Below are 23,797 nucleotides of genomic sequence, written 5' to 3'. Positions count from 1 at the left end.
GGGCGGTAGTGGCGCAAGCCTTTATTCCCAGAACAGAAGAGGCAGAAGCAGGCGGATCTCTGTGAGTTCGAGGCCAGCCTGGTCTACAGAGTGAGTTCCAGGACAGCCAAAGCTGTTAGACCCTGAGACCCTATCTCAAAAAACAAAAACAAATGGCTTTGGAGGAAAAAAAAAAAAAAAAGATTTTAATTTTATTCTTATCAAAGTGTCTGTGTTTATGCACCTGTGTGTGCCTGTGCCCACAGAGGACAGAAGAAGGTGTTAGGACCTCTGGATCTGGAGTTACAGGCAGTTAAAGACCCAACCTGATTTGGTGTTGGGAGTCAAATTGGGTTTCTTCTGTGTAGCCTTGGCTATCCTGCATCTTGCTCTACCAGGCTGGCCTCGAAATCATAGAGATCCACCTGCCTCTGCTTCCTGAGTGCTGGGACTAAAGGTGTGCTCCTAAGCTATTTCTCCAGCTGGGGGAGATAAATAAAGAAAATAACATTGTTATAAAGGTCAAAATGTAAACTATGTATTTTATTTTTGCAACAGTGTCTATTATGTAGCCTAGGGTGGCCACAAACTAGCTGTGTAGTCGATTCGGTGACTGACTCCCTAGTGTTGGGATTATTCAAGTGTACCTGAGCACACCCAATTTAATATAAACTACATAAGAAGTCTTGGCAGTTTAATCACCCCAGCACCAATAAACAAATCTAAAGAAAAAAATTACATTTATTTTATGTAGGGGTATTTGTGTGGACAGAGGACAATTTAGTAGAGTCTGTTCTCTGCATTAGAGAATGGAACTTGAACCTGGGTCATCAGGCTTGGTGGCAGGCACCTTTACCCAATGAGCCATCTTCTCCGTCCACAAAACAAGTTTTGTCTTTTTTTTATGTATGTGTGGGTGCATTCCCATCACAGCATGCGTGGAGGTCAGAAGATAACCTGTGGAGGCAGTTCTCTCCTTCCGCTTTGTGGGCCTGGTGAGTCCATCTCAGATAGTCAGACTTGGTGGCAAATCTGTCTACCTGAAGAGCCACCTTTAAAAAAAAAAAAAAGTAATAATTGCTTTCCTTTTTTAAAAATTCATGTGTTTTGTCTGAATGTATGTCTGTGCACCATGTTTGTACAGTGTTTTCTGAGGCCAAAAGAGGGCATCAGATCCCTTGAGACTGGGGTTACAGATCATTATGAACTGTGGTGGTAGGAACCTGGTCCTCTGGAAGAGCGGCCAGTGCTCTTAACTGCTGAGCCATGTCTCCAGCTCAAATCCTATTTTAAAGTTTTTTTTAAAATTGTGTGTGAACATGTGTACAGATCTGTGTGGGTGTCCAGAGATGAGAAGAGTCTCAGATCCCTGGGAGCTGGAGGTACAGACATTCATGTTGACAGCTGTGGGTGCTGGGTTAGAAGTCCATCCTCTTAACTGTTGAGCCATCTCTCCAGTCTCCAGAAATATATGTTCAAAAGGGAATAAAAAGGCTTAGGACTTTGACTCTTAGAGGGGTATGGTGGCATGCACCTGTAATCCTATCACTTGGGACTCTAAGGCAGGACCATTTCCAGTAGTTCTGCCTGGGCTAGACTGTTTCAAAAAAAAAAAAAAAAGACTGTGCTTCAGCTAAGTGCATGAAGGTGAAGAGTTGCTTAATATTTGACTTTCTAGAAATGGATATTGCCTACTTTAGAAGAGCACAGGATTAAATGAAGGAGTGGTAAATCAAATGCTTGCTGCATAATTGCCATTTCATGTGTACTAAATAAAAGTGAATCAATAAATCAGCTCTCAGGAGGCAGAGGCAGGAGGATCTATGTGAGTTCCAGGACAGCCGGAGCTCCATAGAAAAACAAATAAAAACCACTTTGGGATTTTAAGCAAGGACGTGAAGTGTCTTAATTTGATTTTCTTTTTCCATTTACTTGGTATAGGTATGTAGTGTAGTTGTGCATGGGTCCTGGCACACCTGTGGTTGGAGAACCTTCAGGAGTCTGTTCTTTCCTTCCACGAGGTCCCAGGCATCACATTCACGTGGTCAGGCTTGGCAGCTTATGTCTTCACCTGCTGAGCCATCTCGGCAGCCCTCAACTTGACTCTTAAATGTCACTGGTGTCTGTATGGAGGATGGCTTGTACCAGAACAAAGAGGAAATCAGGGCACCAGTTAGCAGATCAGGTCAGAGGAGAGTTCAAAGGTGAATCCACAGAACTTGGAGCCCAGGAGAGCAGAAGGGAGACTCTAGCCTCTAGCTTGAGGAATAACTAATTACCACTAGTTGAGAAAGTGGGAAGTGCAGATTGGAAGTGGACTTTTCATAAGCTTGTGTTTTAGTAGCTTTTTCTTTCCTTTTTGAAGATTTTTTTTTTTTAAAAAAAGGCTTTTAATTATGTATATGTGTCTCTACATATGGGTATGTGCACATGAGTGAAGGTGTCCTCAGAGGTTAGAGGTGTAGGATCCCTTGGAGCTGGAGTTACAGATGGTTGTGAACAGCCTGACATGGTTCTGGGAACTGAACTCGGGAAGAGCAGCAAATGCTCTTAACCATCAAGCCATCTCTCCAGATCAGCTTTTTCTTTTTTAAAGACAGGTTTCATAGCCAGGTAGTGGTGGCACATGCCTTTAATCTCAGCACTCGGAAGGCAGAGGCAGGTGGATCTCTGTGAGTTCAAGGCCAGCCTGGCCTACAGAGTGAGTTCCTGGACACCCAGGGCTACACAAATACACCCTGTCTTAAAAAAAAAAAAAAAAAAAAAAAAATCAAACAACAAAAAAACATTTTACAGCCCTGGCTATCCAAAAACCTGGTAGGTGCCACATAGATTAGGCTGATCCCAAGTGCTAGAATTAAAGGTGCCACCAAGCCTAAACTTTAAGGTCTTTATAGCCTTTGAGGGTAGGTGCATAACTGTATATATTGGCGTTTATATTATATTTTTCTTTTCAAGAGGTGGAGGTGGATTTTAAAATGCTAAAACTAAGAGCTGGGTGTAGTGGTACATGCCTTTAATCTCAGCAGAGACCAGTGTAGGCTATAGTTCCAGGACGGCTTTGTCTCAAAAGCAGATGACACAGAACATCACTAAGTCACTGTTACTGTATAGTTTATTTAAACCAAACATGATAATACAGAGAAGAGACTGAGGTGGCAGCTGCCCAGAATCTTTGTGGGTTACAGATGCAAAACAGCTGTATGAGTCTTTGGACCCACACTTCAGTAACAGACAAATCAGCTGCATAAACACAGAACATGAGACACAAGACATTTCACAGCTTTTTGCTCGCGTTTCCATTTTAAACACTCGTATGTTACAACTTTACATTTAAGTTACTACTCCACATATGGGTGACAATGGCTAAGGATGCAATGGTCCCACCCCTCCCCCTGACATAGACAGACATTGATCCGTAACACAGACAATTTCAGTGGGATACTAAATAAACCCTTAACACATAACACAGAAACAAAGATCCTTAGAAATCAGATTAATACAGTGTTCTTCATGTTGCATGAAGATGAATGGAAATTAGGACACCAGATGTCAGTGGGTCCTATAGACAGACAGTATCTTGAAGTCTTAAAAGTTGCATTCCCTTCCTCCAAAGAAAAAATAAATTTTTAACTAATTAAAAAAAGAAAGCAACATCATAAGGCCCTAGAAGAACACTATTCTGACAGTGCTTAGATTCTTTCATATAATAGATACAGCAGGTAGCAGAGCAAATGTCACAAGTATTGGTTTTCGATTTCTATGCTTATATATATAAAAAAAATACTAAGCTTCTTTGTGTGGACTGAATGGGTACTAGCCTGTAGGTGTTGGTCTTCCATGCCTGTACATCAATGGCTATTTCTGTTCCAGGCCCAGCCTATGATGGACTGCTTCCAGCTGTCTGTCCATTATTTCCCAGGAGGGAGCTCTCGTCTTCCTTTTACTACAGCAGGGTTCCTGACTCAGTTACATGCTCATGTGTTCCGGAAGAACATAGGAAATATCATCCCATGGGTGACGATACAGCCCCTGCTTCAGTCTCTTCTGATCAAGATAGTGCCCTAAAATGGAGTCAGTGAATCTTTCATTAGTTTCATAAGCACGGTGAAGGGCAGAGGATGAGGAGGGAAACCTTCCTGACACACAAAATGTTGACACTGGGCCAGGGATGTAGCTCTGTGGTAGGATCCTTGCCTAGCAGGTATGAGGCCCTCCCAGGATTTAACACTCAGCACAGGGCACAGGAGGGTACAGTGAGGGCAGACAACAAAATCATCTCTCTCTCTCTCTCTCTCTCTCTCTCTCTCTCTCTCTCTCTCTCTCTCTCTCTCTCTCTCTCTCTCTCTCACACACACACACACACACACACACACACACACACACACACACACCAGAACAGGGCAGGAATTCCAGATCCATTCCATAGGTAGATCAGTCAGACTTGGCAAAAAAGGAACTGCTAGACTGAATTCTACTTTTCTTAACTAGTAATGGAAACTATTCCCTGTAATAAAGGTAAGAAGAAAAGTTAGCTGGGCAGTAGTGGTGATGCTTTTAATCTCAGCACTTGGGGGCAGAGGCAGGAGGATCTCTGAGTTTGAGGACAGCCTGGTACAGAGTGAGATCCAGGACAGCCAGGGTTACACAAAGAAACCCTGTTTCAAAAAAAATCACGAGCGAGAAGAGAAACAGAATGATGGTGACGAATGTGACATCTGTGACAGAAGTTTCCACACAGGGGAAGAAGCACTAGAGCAAACACAAACCCCCGAAACAACAGCCCACTCACCAATGAAGCCCATGCTCCTTCCGAGCACAAAGATGCCATTGAGCGCTCCAATGTCAACATATTCATCAGCTTCTTCCCTGAAAGACACGAACAACTGGTGCTTTTACAGTGACCCTCAGGACCACCCGAAGAGACAGCGCTCCTGCCCAGCCAGTAGCTCAACAGTGCCAGCGTGGAGAGTGAGTGCTGTGGGTGGCAGGGCCAGAAGCAGCGTTTAGTATTTCCCTGATGCCTCGCCATACTTTCTAAGTCCCCTTAGAGTTGGGAAGAGACCGCAACAAAAATCCACCAGTGCTGGAGTGGAGGCTGAGAGCTCACCGGGTGAAGGAGCCACAGTTCCTAAGCATGTCCACAAAGGCAACGCCAATGAAACCATCCACGTTGAGGATAAGATTTGGCTTCTGGGAAAGCAAAAAATTCAGAGTTTCATTATTTCTCATCTTTTCTGTTAGCTACTACCACTGTTATTACTACTATTACTATGATAGTTAATTTTGATAAATAACTTGATTGGGCTGAGAAGCTCCTGGGAGCTCAGTGAAGCTCACATCTGGGTATGTCTGTAAGAACTTTCCAGAGAGGCTTCAATACAGGGAGACCTGCTGTGACTATGGGAAGCACCATCCCGAAAGCTAGGAGCCCAAGTGGAGGGGAACAAGAGAGCTAGCTGGGCTGGCCTGAGTTACTCTGTCCTGCCACCCCAGCCTGGGACGGCTACAAGTCAACATATCAATCCTCCCTGATGTGCTTCTGTAGGCGTCTGACCCAGCGGCGGGAAGCGGCTACCGTGACGACTGTAAATTCTGAAAGCCTTTTAAAGTGACCTATTTGAGCAGGACGTAGAAGATGGTCGGTATCCTCTATGAATAGTGACTTCAATGGCAATCTGTACTACACTAGCCCTTGTCTCAAAACAAAACAAATCTCTGAAAGTAAGAAATGCAACCCTCCACTACCTTTGAGGTGGTAATCTTCTCCACTTCCAGGGCATAATCAAGCAGCGGGGTGGCTGGGAAGTGCTGTTTGACGAAGTCTTTGAGGATCTGCACACGCATATCCGGATTGTTTATCTAAAAGAGACCCAGTTACAGAAACACCCGCTAAGACATGGCAGGCAACGGAACTGCTTGTGCTTTGTGTGGACAGAGCTGTACCTGTCTTATCCTGGAGCCAGCATGGGCCCTAACCTCTGTGTACAATTCCTTGTAGCACCCATAGTGACAACGCTGGGAGGCAGAAGGATCTCCAAGACCCCTCACGTCTCATCTGGGCCTCAGAACAACCTCCGTAGTGATCTCTTTGTTATAAGAAAGAAGTGAGCCCCCAAGATGTTCAGGAGTTAGCCAGTATCTGTGCTGTTAGGCAGAGGGGGCTGGACTCAGCCATGCTCCACCCTGTGTTAGGTCTGACCACAAGCCAGGCTGCTCACCAGCTCTGTCATCTGGTCGAGCTATAAAAAAATTCTGCACATGCTGGGAACAAACGCACCCCAAAATCTTAGGAAAAAAAATCCAGAACTGTGACACTGAAAAATGTTTTTCTTTGTTTGTTTGTTTGTTTGTTTGTCAATAAGCTAGAGTTATCTGGGAAGAGAAACCTCAAATGAAAAAATGCCTCTATGAGAATGGCCTCAAGGCAACTTTGTGGGAGCGTTTTTTCTCAGTTGATGATTGATGTGGAAGGTCCAGCTACCGGCAGTGGTGCCCCCTGGTGGTCCTGGATTGTATAAGAAAGCTAGCTGACCACAGCCTCTGCTTCAGGCCCTGCCTTCCCTCAGTGATGGACTGGGACCTAAGAGTTGAAAGATGGCATAAACCCTTTCCCTCCCTAAGCTGCTTTCAATTGGATGACTTTTATTTATTTATTTTTTTTTTTGAGACAGGGTTTCTCTGTGTAGCCCTGGCTGTCCTGGAACTCACTCTGTAGACCAGGCTGAGCCTCGAACTCAAAGAGATCCACCTACCTCTGCCTCCCAAGTGCTAGGATCAAAGGCTTGCGCCACCACGACCTGGCTGATCAGGTTTTTTTTTTTTTTTTTTTTTTTTTTTAATCACAGCAACTGAAACTAAGATGGATGTAGCGGGGCATGCTTTTAGTTCCAGAACTTGGAAGGCAGAGACAGGAGGATCTCTGTGAGCCTTCAAAAGGAAGTTTCAGGACAGCCAAGGCATGTAGAGAGATCCTGCCTCAAAAACCAAACAGAAGAGAAGATGAGGTGGAGGAGGAGGAGGAACAGGAAAGCTAATTAAGACGGAGACCCCAAGGCTGACAGTGAGTGAGTGAGATGACTCAGACACACCCTAAATCCTAACATTAGTGATCTGAAAGGACATGCTATCAGGACATTCAGATGCCTGTCAGCCCTGCACAGGACCACACTAACTGTTTAAAATACTGTCTTTCCCCATGGGTCTATTCCAATTGGACTTGCCTTAATATTACTATTCTTCTGTACCAAACCAAGTATGTCAAGTGGAACTGTCTGGCTTGCTTTAGCCAATGAAATGTGAGTAAAGGGCCAGAAATGGATCAGTAGGTTAAGGCACCTGCCATCACCAAGGATAACAATCTGACTTCTAGCCACTCTGTGGAAGGAAAGAACTGACTCCAATAGGTTGTCCTCTGACTGCCATACCCCAAAGCCACACGCACCTCAGTGAAGCTTAGCATGAATGACAGAAGAGCCACAGCCAACCCATGGCAGACACAGTGAGGCTGCTACAGAGATTTGTGTGATATGAAGTACTATCTGGCAGAAGGCAGTGGACACGTCTTCCGATCTTGGCTCTTTCTCCTACAAGTTCATTTAGAAAACTGAAGCTGAATGAACTGACAACCATTATTAGGATGGGAGTCACCTTGCATTTGGCATCTGTCTACATGTCCCAAGCAATGTATACTGGGAGTTAAGAGCTTGAGTGTTTCTTCTTTCTTGAAATGTATGTATGTGTGTGCACCACCTGTGTGCTGGCATCTGGAATCCAGAAGAGGGTGTTGGGACCCCAAGAACTACAGTTATGGTTGAGCACCCATGTGGGTGCCGGGAACTAAACCCAGGTCCTCTTTAAGAACAGCAAGTACTCTTACCTGCAAAGCCATCTCTCCAGGCCCAAGTGTCGCTAACTCAACTGACAGTCTCTTGTCACTACCCAGTCCATAGATCTTAACGGGAGCAGCCACTCACCGACTTCACTCGGTGGCCGATGCCCATGATCAGTTTTCCTTCCTTCTTCATCTTGTTCACAAACTCCATGGGGATAATGCCACTGTCAAACGCTTTACTGAACATCTTTGCTGCTGCATCCAAGGCACCCCCAAACCGATCTCCCTGCAGGAGAAACAAACCCAGGATGTCCTGAACAGCATCTGGCCCGGGGTTTATAGCCAGGGGCTCCTAGAAGGAGCCTGCTGCATTTAGGCAGCAGGATGCCAAAGCTGTTGCCTCCCAGGAAGGCCAGACTTACGATGGTGAGCAGCCCTGACGTGAGGCTGGAGACCAGGTCCTTTCCAGCCCGAGCACAGATGATGGTGTTGTGGGCCCCAGAGACAGCTGGCCCATGATCAGCTGTCACCATCAGGCACATCTCAATGAACTGGCAGGAATACTTGGGTAACCTACAGGAGGTCACACACAGAGGGACAGGGAGAAGAGTTGGAACAAAGTCCAAGAGCTTTGATGACAAGGGCACATTTTCTTCCACAGCCTGATACTACTGCCAATTCCAAGTCAAAGCCCTCCTGACTCCTGCAGTTACTAAACACTGCAGAATGCAACATTAATCACTGAACCATCTTTCTGCCCATAAAAGGTTTCTGAATATTCAATGACCAAAGTTAATCCAATCACCTTGTAATGAATCTACAGTGCTTGCCCATGTTGCTCCTCATGACTTCACTGCAGCCTTTGCTCTAAACACATAATTCGCACACTGTTCTGTGCACAACCAGGCCTATTGTACAACACCAACAAATGCCTGAGACCCTTGGCTCCGACTTGAGGCTATGGAAAATTATAAACTACTGCTTTTACTATACATACAAAAACTTTCTCTTTTCTTCCCAAAGATTTATTTATTACGTATGTAGTATTGTACCTGCATGTACGCCTACACACCAGAAGAGAGCACCAAACCTCATTATAGATGGTTATGAGCCACCATGTGGGTGCTGGGAATTGAACTCAGGACCTTGGGAAGAGTAGCCAGTGCTCTTAACTTCTGAGCCATCTCTCCAGCACAAAACTTTCTCCTCTTAAGAGACATAAATGCCAGGCGGTGGTGGCTCATGCCTTAAATAACAGTCCCGGGGAGGTAGAGGCAGGCAGTCTAAGTTCAAGGCCAGCCTGGTCAACAGAGCGAGTTCCAGAACAGCCAGGGCTACACAGAGAAACCCTGTCTCAAAAAAAGAAAAAAGACAGAGAAAGATATAGATACTTCTAAAGATGGAAAAGAGAGACAATTAGTATTTTTCTCGCATCATCCCTAGTATGTAAATATCAATGAGTATATCTTTGCATTGTGTTATATCAAAATGTTTGACTTTAAAAATTGCTGTCTGGGGCTGGAGAGATGGCTCAGAGATTAAGAGCACTGGCTCTTCTTCCAAAGGTCCTGAGTTCAATTCCTAGCAACTACATGGTGGCTCACAACCATCTGTAATGAGATCTGATGCCCTCTTCTGGCCTGTACGCATACATGCAGGCAGAACACTCTATACATAATAAATAAATAATCTTTTTTTTTTGGTTTTTGGAGACAGGGTTTCTCTGTGTAGCTTTGCGCCTTTCCTGGAACTCACTTGGTAGCCCAGGCTGGCCTCGAACTCACAGAGATCCACCTGGCTCTGCCTCCCGAGTGCTGGGATTAAAGGCATGCGCCACCACCGCCCGGCATAAATAAATAATCTTAAAAAAATATTCAAAGTCTCTTTGTCAGGCGGTGGTGGTGGTGGTGGTGGTGGTGGTGGTGGTGGTGGTGCACGCCTTTAATCCCAGCACGCGGGAGGCAGAGGCAAGTGGGTCTCTGTGAGTTCGAGGCCAGCCTGGTCTCCAAAGCGAGTTCTAGGAAAGGCGCAAAGCTACACAGAGAAACCCTGTCTCGAAAAAACCAAAAAATAAAAAATAAAAATTGCTGTCTAAATTTCATAGAAAGTTGTTAAGTCAATTTTGGTTTGGGTTTAGGATGGAATTTCCAACAAATTCTGAACTAGTCCTGAACACACTTTTGTCATTTGGTAGTACACAGTCACCCAAAGTGGTGTTCTCAACATTGACAACTATAAAATCAAAATAGTAATCAACTCTGAAAATACTGAAGATGTCCCATATCCTCCTGTACCATTAAATATTCAGCCCAAATTTAATTATTTGGTGTGTGCATGTGGGGTATGTACATGCATGAAGATGCCAGAGGAAACCTTACTTACTCATTTATTTTATTCTGAGACTGTCTCACTATGGCCTTGGCCATCCTTGCCTCTGCTGGGATTAAAGTGTGTGTACCACCGCACCCTGCCATCACTTTGTTTTTTGAGACAGGGTCTCTCTCTCACTGAGCCCGAAGCTCACCATCTCAGTTAAGACTGGCTAGCTAGTGAGTTCCTGGGGTCCCCCACCTATTCCCTCATCCTCCAGCACTGGGGCTACAGGGTCATGCCGCTATGCCCAGCTAGGAATATGAACTCAGGTCCTTTTCCTTTCACAGAAAGTGCTCTTACCCACTGAGCCATCTCCCCAGCCCAAGACTAAATTCAATTCTTTATGTAAAAATAAACAAGCAAATTTATCTCATGGTTATACAAATTTGCTCATCTTTAACAAGTGGTAAAATTATACATATAGCAGAGAATTATTTTATAATAAATTCATTATCAGTAAATATTTGATTTGTATACCTATTTTATAGCTCTATACACCTGGAATTACACAAAAACTTCAAGATACAGGCTGGGTATAGTGGTGCATTCCTTTAATCCCAGCACATGGGAGGCAGAGGCAGATGGATCTCTGTCTGAGTTTTAGGTCAGCCTGGTCTACATAGTGAGACCCTGCTTTAAAATGATAGTCAAAATCTTAAAAAAAAAAAAAAAAAAGTGGGTGAAAGAGATTACCAGCCAAAAAAGTTTCAGACACCTTGGTGGTCAGCAAGTCTCTGTGACGGGATTTGGTCTACACCTGCGGCTATGTCTCCCCACACGCCTGCTACCAGAGAGGAGATGCAGCCCCTGCCCCACACATCCTGCAGTGTTCAATCTCCCCACTAACGGTCAAGGGCCAAGTCTGGAGTATGTAGAGAAACCTGCTCAGGGACTACACCCGAGTTTGTCCAGGGAAGGCCTAGACCATGACTGCAGCATCTCTGCAGGCGCAGGTATGACAGAACCCAGGGCTTTCACATAAAGATCCTCCAGGGCTGTGTGACCAAACATCTGCTGCCTTGCCCAGCTGTCAGCATCAGGGAGGACTGACCTCAGGAGCGATGGGAAACACAAACATCTACAATTCAGGCTGATGAGAGACACACAATTTGCCGAGAGGAAACCAGCACGTCTGGGGCTGCTCTGCAGCTTTCCCAGGTGCACTGGTTAAGCTCACATCTGTCCAGATGCTGACCTTGAGGTCACTGTAACTGTCTCATTTCTTGAAAAGGTCTCAAGGCCTCTCCTGAGGCCACACATTTTCCCTTTCTCAGTTTATAGTGGCCTTCCTGTCCTTTCAGTCGGTCTGAGGCCACATAACTGATGACACCCGTCACTCTGCCCACCCCAACTCCTATGTCAGAGGAAGGACATGACTCTTGAGCCCAGTGCCCTACCACCCTGCTCAGAGTGCCTCACCTTCTCTGGAACCAGAGGAGGCCGAGGACGCCACCAATGCCCATCTCTTCCTTGAAGACCTCAGTAATGGGCATGCCTGCATAAATGAGCTCCTGTCCTCGCTCATCACAGATGCTGGTCATGAATGAAGCAGGTTTGCGAATCAAACCCAGCTCCTGAGCAGACACAGGGAGAGAGAGACATAGGGTTTTGGTGACCATCAGAGACTTTTTTCCAAGACAGATAGCTGTCTGTGCTCTCAGAACAACAATGTCCCAGGAATGTCTTGGCCACTCTGAGGGCCAAACAGCAACAAATACGCAGAGAAATTCTTTTCAACAAGTAGTGGCTAGCAAAGTGTAGTGGCGCATGCCCTTTAGTACCAGCACTCAGGAGGCAGAGGTAAGTGGATCTCTGAGTCTGAGGCCAGCCAGACCTACAGAGCAAGTTTTAGGACAGCCAGAAATACACAGAGAAACCCTGTCTTCAAAAACCAAACCAGGGGCTGGAGAGATGGCTCAGAGGTTAAGAGCACCGACTGCTCTTCCAGAGGTCCTGAGTTCAATTCCCAGCACCCACATGGTGGCTCACAACCATCTGAAATGAGATCTGGCACCCTCTTCTGTGTTCATAATAAATAAATAAAATCTTTAAAAAAAAAAAAAAAGAAAAACCAAACCAAACCAAAAAAAAAAAAAAAAAAAAAAAAAAAGTGGAGGCCAGGCATGGTGGTGCACATCTTTAATCCCAACACTTTGGAGGCAGAGGCTGATGGATCACTGATTTCAAGTCTAGCTGGGTCTACACAGCAAGAGTTTCAGGACTGCCAAGACTACTTAGCAAGCCTACCCATAATGTGCCTTTTACTTAATGGATCTGAGCTCCATGTACAATCTAGTTAATTCCTTTTAACTGCTATGTGGCACCTAGTCATAATGCCACCATCCTTTGATAATCTCTCATGATAAACAACATTAAATAAAGCCCCCCCCCCCAGATAAGGTTTCTCTGTGTCATTTTGGTGCCCGTCCTGGATCTCATGCTGTAGACCAGGCTATCCTCGAACTCAGACATCCACCTGGCTCTGCCTCCTGAGTGCTCGGATTAAAGGTATGTGCCACTGCCACCCAGCATAAAATTCTTAGTTATATTCCTTTGTATGTTCTAATAAAGCATTTCTTAGAAGCAGCTTTCCAGATACAAAATTGCTGGGCCATGAGGCATCAACACTTTTCCCCCTTTTTCTTTTTTGAGACAGGATGTCATGTATCCCAGGATGGCCTAAAAACTATGTAGCCACAGGATGACCAGGAACTTTGATCCTCCTGCCACTCCCTCCTGAATGCTGGCTCCGAGCACCTAGAAGCTGACTCCTTCCAAAACCGGATAAACACATGTGGGGCTGTGTTGCCCATTCTGTCACCTGACCTGGAAATAAAACTGGGGTCAGTTCTAGCTACAGCAGTGCATGGCATCCAAGGGTTAATGAGAGAGCTTTCTGATGTTTTTCTGATGGAGAAGCTTGACACGGTTGCTCTAAATAGTTTAAAAGGGGGCTAGTTTCCAGGAGCTCAAACAAAATCACCTTAAAATTCAGCAACTTAAAGCTGGGCATGGTGGCACAAGCCTCTAATCCCAGCACTCAGAAGGCAGAGGCAGGCAGTCTCTGAGTTTGAGGCTAAAGTGGTCTACAGAGCAAGTTTTAGGACTGTGGAGATCATGTCTTAAACACACACACACACACACACACACACACACACACACACACACACACACACACACTAAAAAACAAAAATCTACCTTAGCCCTCCAAGAAACACCCATGACACTTACCCTGGCCCAAGAGTAGTCCATGGGCACTGTTGGAGGTGGCACTTCCTGAGCAGGAACAATGGCTCCTTTGGCCACAAGATCTTCATACACGGACCTGGGGGGCAGGGAGAGGCAGGAGAAGTTATTGTTCATGTAGATATCATTATGCTAGGCTCTAGCCCAACATTGCAGGCTTCCTCAGCTGTCAGTATCCTATTCTTACCAGCTGGATCCCAAGAACTTAATGAGAAACATTGCGGCCCAGACTAGTCTTGCTCCCACCCCTTTAGCTCTTTCTCTGGATGAGGCTTCATAGAAAGCTGAATCTGGGGACGATGGGAAAAGAGCTAAGGACAGCCAAGGCGGATTCAGGAGATAGAAACAGAAAGTGAACATCCAATAACTCTATAAACCAGAAGTGATATTCAGGATGACACCTTCTAAACATGTCCAAGCCCATGTCTCATTTATAGCCACCAGCAATCAGCTAAGCAGGTAGCCTAAGAAACCAAATGACCAGCCTGATTGGCCAAGACCTGATTAAACTAAAACCAAACAAAAGCCAAAAAAAAAAAAAAAAAAAAAAAAGATGGTTTTTGTTTTCCCTACAGTGCAACTGAGCCCAAGTGGAACCAAGGGTATCTGGATGCCCCTGTGCTAGAGGGGCTGTTGCCCTTAGGAGGGATTGGGAAAGGGTGGGGAGATCACATCCTGCCCACTTCTTACTGAATGATTTCTCCAAGCTCATCAAAGCTTCGGGGTACAAACACTCCTGCCTCCTTCAAGGCCTGGTTCTTGGCGACTGCAGTTTCAGAAGCCTGGTTGGCACAAGCTCCAGCATGGCCAAACTGGACCTGGAGAACAGAGAACAACAGCTTTACTTGGCTTTGTTACTCCTCCAGGAACAAGCAAAGGGTCCTGAGAAACATTTGCACTGGTTATAGGCTGGCCTGTGCCGAATGCTTCACATGGTCCTGAATTCAGGCCTTTAGAACAGGTAGCTGAATAGGTAAGCTGGGCAATTCTCACATCATAGATGTGGAAATGGAGGCAGGGGGAGATTCACTTCCTCAAGGTCATACACACAATGTGTACTAGGGCCAGGATACAAAGCTGTCACTCCAACTCCAAGATCATCCTCTCCACAGGAGCCGTGTTTGGTATCCCTGTGGCCAGTGGTCAGAGGGATGGGAAGGAGGGTTAGTTCTCAGCCACAAGTGAAGAGTGAAGTTACAGCCTTGTGCTCAGGAGAGTTCATGGGAAAGCACAGATTCCAAGCTGTTTAAGAAGTCGGGGTGTACATCACTAGGCTCACATCCATATAGAACAATTAGCACTTGCTACTGCTTTTTGACCGTGGGTTGGAGTAAGATGTATAGCCAATGAAAGAGGACCAGGAGGGAAGAGAACACCCAGCAGATCGCTCTGTTGGGGACAGCAAGATGGCTCAGCGGGTCAAAGTGCCTGCCACCAAGTCTGACAATAGTGGAAAGAACTGACTCCTTCAAGTTGTCCTTTTAACCTCTTGTGTACATCAACACACACACACACACACACACACACACAGACACACACACACACACACACTCTCACTCACTCACACTCTCTCTAAATGTAATTAATTTTTTAAAAAGAGCTAGGTGGGAATCAAGTAGCTGGGGAAAAAAATTAAGGAGACGTCTGGTACAGAACTCTGACTTTGGATGGGACATGGTGAGCAATCGTATTAGCATCTAATCTATGCGACCACTGCTCCCCACCACCAAGCACTTTCTAAGAGCTTCTTCATTTGATGCTCTTTCTGGAGCCTACTAGTGTTTTCTCGAGGACTAAGTAACTGGCCACAGTCACACAGGTAATACTCGGTAGCACTGGAACCCGGCAATTTTGGTTTCAGTCTGTGTTCTTGCAGATTTAAATGATCAAAAGAGGCTTCAGTGCTGTGGTTTGTTAAAAAGATTGACAATGCCTTCTCTGTGGGACTTCCTCTGTCTGCCTAGGTGGACGGATGGGAATGGGTGAGTCTACACTCAGAAAATCTGGGGCTGGAAAGTGAATCAGGATTTTCATAGGAGATTCTTCCTGCTGAGCTGCTTGGGTTGACCTTGAAATCCTGGGCTCAGTAGCATGTGCATACCATTACATCTGAATAAACACATCTTTAAATTCTAGATTTCTCAAAAAATTAAAACCCAAGTTTCTAAAAGGGAAAGAGGCTGGGTGGTGGTGACCTTTAGTCCCAACACTTGGGAGGCAGAGCCAGGCAGATCTCTGTGAGTTCGAGGCCAGCCTGGTCTACTGTGGTTATATTTTATTTGTGCTTTAATAAAGCTAGCCTGGAGATCAGGGGAAAAGGTCAGCCTTTTTTTTTTTTTTAAATTATTATGTATACAGCATGTATGACTGCAGGCCAGATCTCATTACAGATGGTTGTAAGCCACCATGTGGTTGCTGGGAATTGAACTCGGGACCTCTGGAAGAGCAGTCCGTGCTCTTAACCTGAGCCATCTCTCCAGCCCAAGGTCAGCCAATTTAAGTAAATAAGAAGTCAGGCAACACACGCCCTTAATCCGATCACTTATCAGGCAGGAAGAGAGAGAGAGAGAGAGAGAGAGAGAGAGAGAGAGAGAGAGAGAGAGAGAGTCTGTGTGTGTCTGTGTGTGTGTGTGTATTCAAGGCCATACTGGGGAACAGAGCCAAGTGTGGTGACACACATCTTTAATTCAGTACCAACCATAGAGACCTGGAGGTCTGGACAGACAGACAGTGTGACAAGGAAGTGAGGTAGCTGGTCTAAGATAGCCAAAGAGAGGGCAGAACAGCAAGGTAATAAAGGCGTGGGTAAGACAGGAAGTAGCTGGAATTTGGAAGCTGCAGAGTTGGTGAGGTAAGGTTGACTGGTGGCTTTCCTTAGTTCCCTGATCTAAGGCTTTCACTCCTATTATTTGGCTCCATGTTTTTTATTTAATAAGATCATTTAGAAATTCATCTACAGTCTACAGAGCAAGATCCAGGACAGGCACCAAAACTACACAGAGAAACAAACCCTGTCTTGAAAAAACAAACAAACAAAAACCAAACAAACAAACAAAAAAAAAAGGGAAAAAGAATAACAGACAGCATTTCCCTGACTTAAAGCATTTCCCTGTCTCTCCAATGAGCTGGGTGTTTGCTTTGAAAACCTGTGTCTTGAGAACCACACTTGTAAAAGTGCCACTTTAACAAGGCTCCATTTCTAGTTCCTGTATTTTTAAAGATTCATTAGTTTTTTAGTATCTGAGTATTTATTTAACCTGCATGTGCACATGTGAAACCACGTGCACGCAGCAGCCAGAAGAGGGCAGCATGACCCTTGTAACTGGAGTTAGAGAGGGCTATCAGCTGTCATGGAGGTGCTGGGAATTGAACCTGGGCAGAACAGTCAGTGTTCTCTCCAGTCACAGTTCCCAGCTCTTAACTATTTCTTCCAGTAGCTGCCTCCAGTGTGTCAATCAGTGGACATTCCTCTTTCTGAAACTAAGAGACTGATCTGCTCAAGAATTCAGATCAACTGCTAGCCGCGAACAGTCACTGTACTAGTCAATATTTGTGTAATCTTGCGGTGTCATACAAGAATTCTGAAATCACTTTGAGGTCGTGCACACCCCATGAACGACGGGGAATGTCTGCAAGATCCAAAGGATGAGGTGCAGATCCCGTGGATGCATCCTTGGCATGGTCAGGACAGGGAAAAACAGGCAGAGAGAGCAAAGAGAAGTGGAATTACTCTATGAGGAAGGTCTGAGAGGAAGGAGAACACAAGTGAGTGGTTGGAAGAGTCACTAAGGTCCTAAGCATGCCAGGTCTTTACAGTCTCTTGTGTTGGCTTAGTGGTATACACACGTACGCACACATGCATGTCCGTGGGGGTCAGAGACTGATAATGGGTGTCTGCCTCAATCGCTCTCTGCATTATTCTTTGAGACAGCATTTCTCACCGAACCTGGAGATCACCTATTAACCTAGCCTGGCTGGCCAGTGAACCTAAGGATCTGCCTGTCTCCATCTCACCGGTGCTGGGGTTACAGGTGTGTACCACTGTATTTAGCTTTTATGTGGGTGCTGGGGGCCCAGACACCCCAGCCTTTGTTTTGCTTTTTTACCATGTGACCCATATTATCCTTGAACTTGTGATGCTCTGAAATGCTGATTCGTCATGCTCAGCTACAGTACTTTCATTTAAATCATCCCCAAACCCAACTTCACAGCTCCGAGAATGGAAGCACAGATGCACTGACTGACTTGCCAGGAGGGCCAGTGACCTCTGAAGGGTGGGCAGGATTCTGGACCCCCCTGGCCCCTTTTGCTTACTTGGAAGACAAAAATCCACATAGTTCACATTCACAAAATAGGTTGTATTTAAAGCTTTTAGAATACCCTGTCCTAAGATTGACTGTGCCTTGAGCTCCTTTTATAGTGAAGATCTACATCACTCTCCCAGGCCTGCCCATTTCCTGGTACATAGATATACATGGTGACCATATCCTCCCAGTACACAGATCCGCATGACGACTGTCTCCTCCCAGTGTGCACTAGGCTACTTCCATCCTCCACCATTACAAGGTCACAGGGATGACCCTAGTGCACATCCTTTGAAGCATCATTCAGGTCCACAGGATGTGCAGTGGAGACGCTCCTTCAGAGATGTGCAGCTCCACAGCCACTGTGAGGTGGGCAGGAGAATAGTTTATAGGTGAAGAGCTTCACTGCTGGGCTAGGGATGTGCAAGGCACATGCCAGCACGTGAGGCCCTGGGTTCGAATAACCCTCCTCCTCCACTGCAGAAGCACCATTGCTGCAGGAAGCCTGAAGCCAAGCCTTCTCTAGATACACACAGCATCAAGGACACCACAGGCTGTTCCACACTGCTGACAAATGAATTGGTTGACTAATTGTTTTGTTTTGATTCCGAGATAGGGTTTCACTATGTACCTCTGGCTGTCCTGGAACTTACTACATAGGACAGGGTGGCCTCAAACTCATAGAGATCCGCCTGCCTCTGCCTCCCGAGTGCTGGGATTAAAGGCGTGCCCAGCTATCCTGCACTTTATTTTTATCATCATGTGATTGGCCATCTTAGCTGGAGCCCCAAACTCTGAAGTCTGCTTCCACAACTCAGAAGCTCAGCAAACACATATCACCCCAGGCTTATCATCCTCGTCTCAGCTCTCTAACACACCCATCATCCCCCTGTCTCAGCCCTCTAACAGGCTCATCATCCCCCTGTCTCAGTCCTCTAACAGGCTCATCATCCCCCATCTCAGCTCTCTCACAGACCCATCATCTCCTTTCTTAGCCCTCTAACACACCCATCACCCCCTCCAGACCTCTAACAGACCCCTCATCACCCTGTCTCAGCCCTCTAAGAGCTGGATTCACAAGTATACCACCACTCAGTAGCCCAGCATGTCATCTTTACTTTTGGGGTGGGCAAACAAGTGCCACAGTGTGAATGTGGAGGTCAGAGAGTTCGCTCCTTCCACCACACACATTCTGGGGATTGCACTCAGGTGGTCAGGATTGATGACAGGCACCTTTACCCATGCAGTGGTCTCACAACCCAGAATGTCATCTTAATACATCAAGAAGAATTCCCTCTCCACTCTCCCACAGGGAGTCCCTAACGTGACCTTCTAGTCTAAGCCCAGGCTATATCCTCTCCCTCCTCACCCTCCCTCTGTCAGAACTCAGTGCCTCCTCTAGGCCTTAACCTGCTGACGAATGTGCAGAGCGAGAGTCCAGATGACATAAGCTCCTGGCAAGCCAAACTCGGGCTTGACTTTGTAGTCACAAGGCAAGCAGTACAGACTTCCTGAAGGAATTAGCTGTTTAATGTGATGAGTATGGTTCACCTCAGGTACCCTCTTCTGCAACCTCATTTTCCACTCACTAGTGGCCTGCCCCACTCATACCTCAGAGGAGAACATGGTGGCACAGGTCCCGATGCACCAGCAGACCACTGGCTTGGTGAGGCGGCCCTCCTTGATGCCCCGGCAGATCTTATACTCCTCTGTGCCCCCTATCTGCAAAGGAATGGGGGACGAGAAAAGGCCCACAAGTTAGTGGAATCCGCTCCACATCTTCCTAGGACCAGCCCTACAGCAGAAAGAACTGCCCACATAACATAGAACAAAACCATTACAGAAAGAAAGAAAGAAAAGAAAAGAAAGAAGGAAAGAAGGAAGGAAGGAAGGAAGGAAGGAAGGAAGGAAGGAAGGAAGGAAGGAAGGAAGGAAGGAAGGAAGAAAAAAGAATAGTAAAAACTTAAAAAGCCCACAAAATTCCATAAAGTAAAATAAAAGCTGGCTATAAAACCAGGGAACACAAACTTGAGCTATGTAACAGAGAGCAAGTTCAGTTTCCACCTGAAAAGTTCATCCTAGGTGCATAAATTACAAAAAGATAGTATGTGTCTTGAGGAAGTTCCTGGGTGTCCAGAGCATGTGATGATGTAGGATTAGACCCACTCAGAAGAAATGGGCTTACACAACTCTCCTGGAGTTTAAAAAATGCCCTCGCAGAGGCTGGAGAGATGGCTCAGCAGTTAAGAGCACTTGCTGACTTGGAGGACTTGGGTTTAGTTCCTAGCACCCAAATGGTGGCTCACAATCACTTGTAACTCCATTTCCAGGGGATCTAACACCCTCCCTGACTGCTGCAGGCAAGAGGCACACACATGGTGGACAGACACACAAAGGCAAAATACTCATATATATAATATTAAAAAAAAATCCAAGTTGGGCAGTGGTGGAATTCACTTTTAATCTCAACACTTGAGAGGCAGAGGCAGGCAGATCTCTGAGTTCAAGACCAGCCTGGGCTACCGAGTGAGTTCCTGGGCTACACAGAGAAACCCTGTCTTTGAAAAACCAAGTAAAGGGGCTGGAGAGATGGCTCAGAGGTTGAAAGCACTGATTGCTCTTCCAGAGGTCCTGAGTTCAACTCCCAGCAACCACATGGTGGCTCACAACCATCTGTAATGAGATCTGGTGCCTTCTTCTGGCCTGCAGACATACATGCAGGCAGAACGCTGTATACATAATAAATAAATAAATCTTTAAAAAAAAAAAAAGTAAAATAAAAAATCCAAAAATTAAAAAAGAAAATGCCTTCACTCTCCACCTATCCTCCCCACCAGGTAGAGACCATGGCCAGAGGAAACAGAGTGCCACCTTTACTGGTGCTCAGCACCAACAGTGCCAACTCTAAGCCCCAGAATCTCTCGGGATGCATCACCAGGACTGACGCTTTAAGCTATGAAGTGTCAAAGTGCTTGGGTTTTCAAAAACACAAATCATAGACTACATTTATAATCAAAAGGGGACCCGCCCCCCAAAAGCAACATCAGCATCAACAACTCACTTCCCCAAGAACTACAATCATCTTGACGCCTGGGGTGTCCTGGTAACGTAGCACATGATCCATGAATGTGGAGCCCGGGTACCTGTAGAGAGTCGGGAGAACAGAGGATCAGGAGACAGCCTGGGGAGGTGTGGGCACACGTGAGAAGCACCCATAAGGAACACTAGATTGCTCATGGTATGATGCCCAGGACTGATGCAGAAGCTCCAGGCTAGTGGAGGCAGGTGGGAGAGGCCAAGAGCAAGTGGAGCAGACCAGGGGAGTGGAAGAGGCAGACAGAGGAAGTCCAGAGCAGTTAGTTCCCTTAGGAAAACTAACTGTTTTTCTCTGTGTAGCCCTGGCTGTCCTGGAACTTGCTCTGTAGACCAGGTTACCCTTGAACTCAGAGATCCACCTATGAGTGGCTGGAGGGGACCCAGTCCCTGTGTGCTGCCTGCTCAGCACTTCAGCAAGGGTTCCTTCTCCTAGGCATCCAGTCTGACAGGGTCTGGCAGTCACAGACATAGGCAAGGTAACTATCTCCCAGCAGCCTTTGAGCCCCCAGACAGATGACGGCAGTGATTACAGTGAATAGCAATGGCTATTGTTTATTTGGACATACTGTGACAGCCATTGCTGTGTTACTCTAGTGATGACCTACTGTGCAGTAGTCCCTTAACAAAATTGAGGATAATAACCACTAACTAAAAGTAACACCTACTGAGCACCTACTAAGTGCTAGGCCCTGTGTTAGCCACTTTAATAGACCTTGCCTGGTCTTCCCAATGACCTCATGAGGTGAGACATTTATTTTATGCATTTAATTTGCAGTGGCACTGGAAGTCGAAGGAGTTAATCTGTCCATACAGCCCCCGCTGGGAAACTGAGATTTGAACCTATTTGCTACAGCTTCAGAACTGGCCCCCCTAACCCCTGTACTAGGCTGCTCCCTACCTTCCTACTCACATTCAGCATCCAAGCCCGGAAACAGCTTTCAAACCACAATTCTCTACAGTTTCTATTTTCTGGTCCTCAGATAAGAAGAGTCTCCATTTAACAGACTTACATAGCTTTACTAGGGGACCAGCGCTCAGGCAGTAAGTGACATACCACGCATGTTGCCCAGCCACACAACTCCACTGTAGCAGATTCCCAGCTATTACCTGTCCCCGCCGATGGCCACACCCTCATAGACACCATCTGTGGTCCGAGAGATGATATTGTTGAGTTCGTTAGACATGCCTCCAGACCGTGAGACATAGGCCACACTGCCTGGGCGGTATAGTTTGGAGGCCAGGATGTTGTCCAGCATCCCACCAGTATTCCCAATCTTAAAGCATCCAGGCTTGATGCCCCCAACCTGCAGAGACAGAAACAGCAGCTCAGAACACAGGGTGCAGGAGGAACCACACAGCCCCATTTTACCTGCCCTTGCCTCTGGCCTGAGTGGAAAGAAAGTGGCTGAAAGAATTACACTCGCCCATAAAGAACCTCTTCTCTCTCTTAGAAGACACTGCAAGGCTTGTATGTAAAATGTGGCAAGCCGGGCGTTGGTGGCGCACGCCTTTAATCCCAGCACTCGGGAGGCAGAGACAGGCGGATCTCTGTGAGTTCGAGGCCAGCCTGGGCTACCAAGTGAGTTCCAGGAAAGGCGCAAAGCTACACAAGAGAAACCCTGTCTCAAAAAAAAAAAAAAAAAAAAATGTGGCTCTAGGGTTTAAGATTCGTGTACTTAACATTAAGTTGTCTCCCTTACTTCATGGGTTACAACACCCAGCAAAGATGTATCACACAGCTGGGCCTCTCAGTGCAAAATGACATCTTTCTTTCTTTCTCTTTTTTTTTCTGGAGATGAGGACCAAACCCAGGGCCTTGCGCTTGCTAGGCAAGCACTCTACCACTGAGCTAAATCCCCAACCCCAACATCTTTCTTATAACACAAACACTCCTTTACTTATTACAAAAGTCCTAGTTTTAGGGATGGTACCACAGCATCCTCTTACCTAGCATACATGAAGCTTCAGGAAATTTTTTGTTTGTTTGCTTTTTTGAAAAGCAGCCCTGTTAGCCTGAAACTCATTATGCAGACCAGGTTAGCCTTGAACTAAAAGAGATCTGTCTGCTTCTGGCTCCCAAGTACTGAGATTAAAGGTCACCACCACCACACCCAGTCTTAGCTTCAAATTTTTATTTAAATTTACTTATTTTCATTTTATGTATATGGGTATTTTTGCTTGCTTTGTATGCATACACTGCCTGCAGAGTTCAGAAGATGGTGGCAGCCTTTGAACTGCAGCTACAGAGATGGTGAGTTGCCATCTGGGTGATGGAAACATAAGCCTGCATCCTCCACAACAGCAACAAGTGCTCCTAACTAACCACCCATCTCTCCTAACTAACTACCCATCTCTCCAGCCCCAACTGTTTCATACAACAATTAAGTTAAAACAAAGAACAGTTTCTTCTAATGTGAAGTTCTGAGACAAAAGTCAGCCCCCAGGACGGGCGGTGGTGGCACACACCTTTAATCCCAGCACTCAGGAGGCAGAGCCAGGAGGATCTCTGTGAGTTCGAGGCCAGCCTGGTCTACAAAGCAAGACCCAGGACAGGCACCAAGACTACACAGAGAAACCCTGTCTCAAAAAACAAAGCAAAACAAAACAAAACAAAATCAGCCCCAGATAGCTTTTTTTCTTTGGCTTATAGTTAAAGGAATAATTAAGTACCACATTGTGGCTGCATTTAAGGACAAAAATATTAAAAAACAATTATCTTACCATTAACTCCTTGTAACTCTGAAGGTGTAACACTGTGAAAAGGCCCTTTAAAACCTGGGGCCCAGGAGGCTAGGGAGGCTCCGTGGTTAAGAGCACTCACTCCCAAAAGCATGAAGAGTGGAGTTTATTCAGTTTTTTTTTTTTTTTTTAAACAGTTAGGCATTGTCCTCTGATACATCTAACCCCAGCACTGAAGGAGGCAGAGACAGGAAGATTACTGGAGTCAATAAAACCTAGAAGCTCC

General features: G+C 45.9%; 1 protein-coding gene across 2 annotated transcripts in view; it reads right to left on the bottom strand.

Moving 5' to 3' along the window:
• Nucleotides 1-3,076: 3,076 nt before the first annotated feature.
• Nucleotides 3,077-23,797, bottom strand: part of Acly (ATP citrate lyase) — a 48,815-nt gene continuing 28,094 nt past the window's right edge. For both annotated transcript variants that reach the window (XM_028862285.2, XM_028862286.2), the window contains 12 exons: nt 21,940-22,136; nt 20,798-20,879; nt 19,348-19,458; nt 14,123-14,250; nt 13,418-13,511; nt 11,606-11,760; nt 8,236-8,386; nt 7,956-8,099; nt 5,728-5,841; nt 5,090-5,172; nt 4,772-4,848; nt 3,077-4,043 (listed from right to left, as the gene is read on the bottom strand). In XM_028862285.2, coding sequence (XP_028718118.1) covers nt 3,949-4,043; nt 4,772-4,848; nt 5,090-5,172; nt 5,728-5,841; nt 7,956-8,099; nt 8,236-8,386; nt 11,606-11,760; nt 13,418-13,511; nt 14,123-14,250; nt 19,348-19,458; nt 20,798-20,879; nt 21,940-22,136 — 1,431 coding nt within the window. In that variant the 3' untranslated portion in view covers nt 3,077-3,948. The remainder of the gene's footprint in view (nt 4,044-4,771; nt 4,849-5,089; nt 5,173-5,727; nt 5,842-7,955; nt 8,100-8,235; nt 8,387-11,605; nt 11,761-13,417; nt 13,512-14,122; nt 14,251-19,347; nt 19,459-20,797; nt 20,880-21,939; nt 22,137-23,797) is intronic.

The sequence above is a fragment of the Peromyscus leucopus genome, chromosome 8b, assembly GCF_004664715.2.
Source record: "Peromyscus leucopus breed LL Stock chromosome 8b, UCI_PerLeu_2.1, whole genome shotgun sequence".
Lineage (NCBI taxonomy): Eukaryota > Metazoa > Chordata > Mammalia > Rodentia > Cricetidae > Peromyscus > Peromyscus leucopus.
Note: the sequence above shows the minus strand (reverse complement) of the source record. Positions and strands in the feature narration are given on the sequence as shown.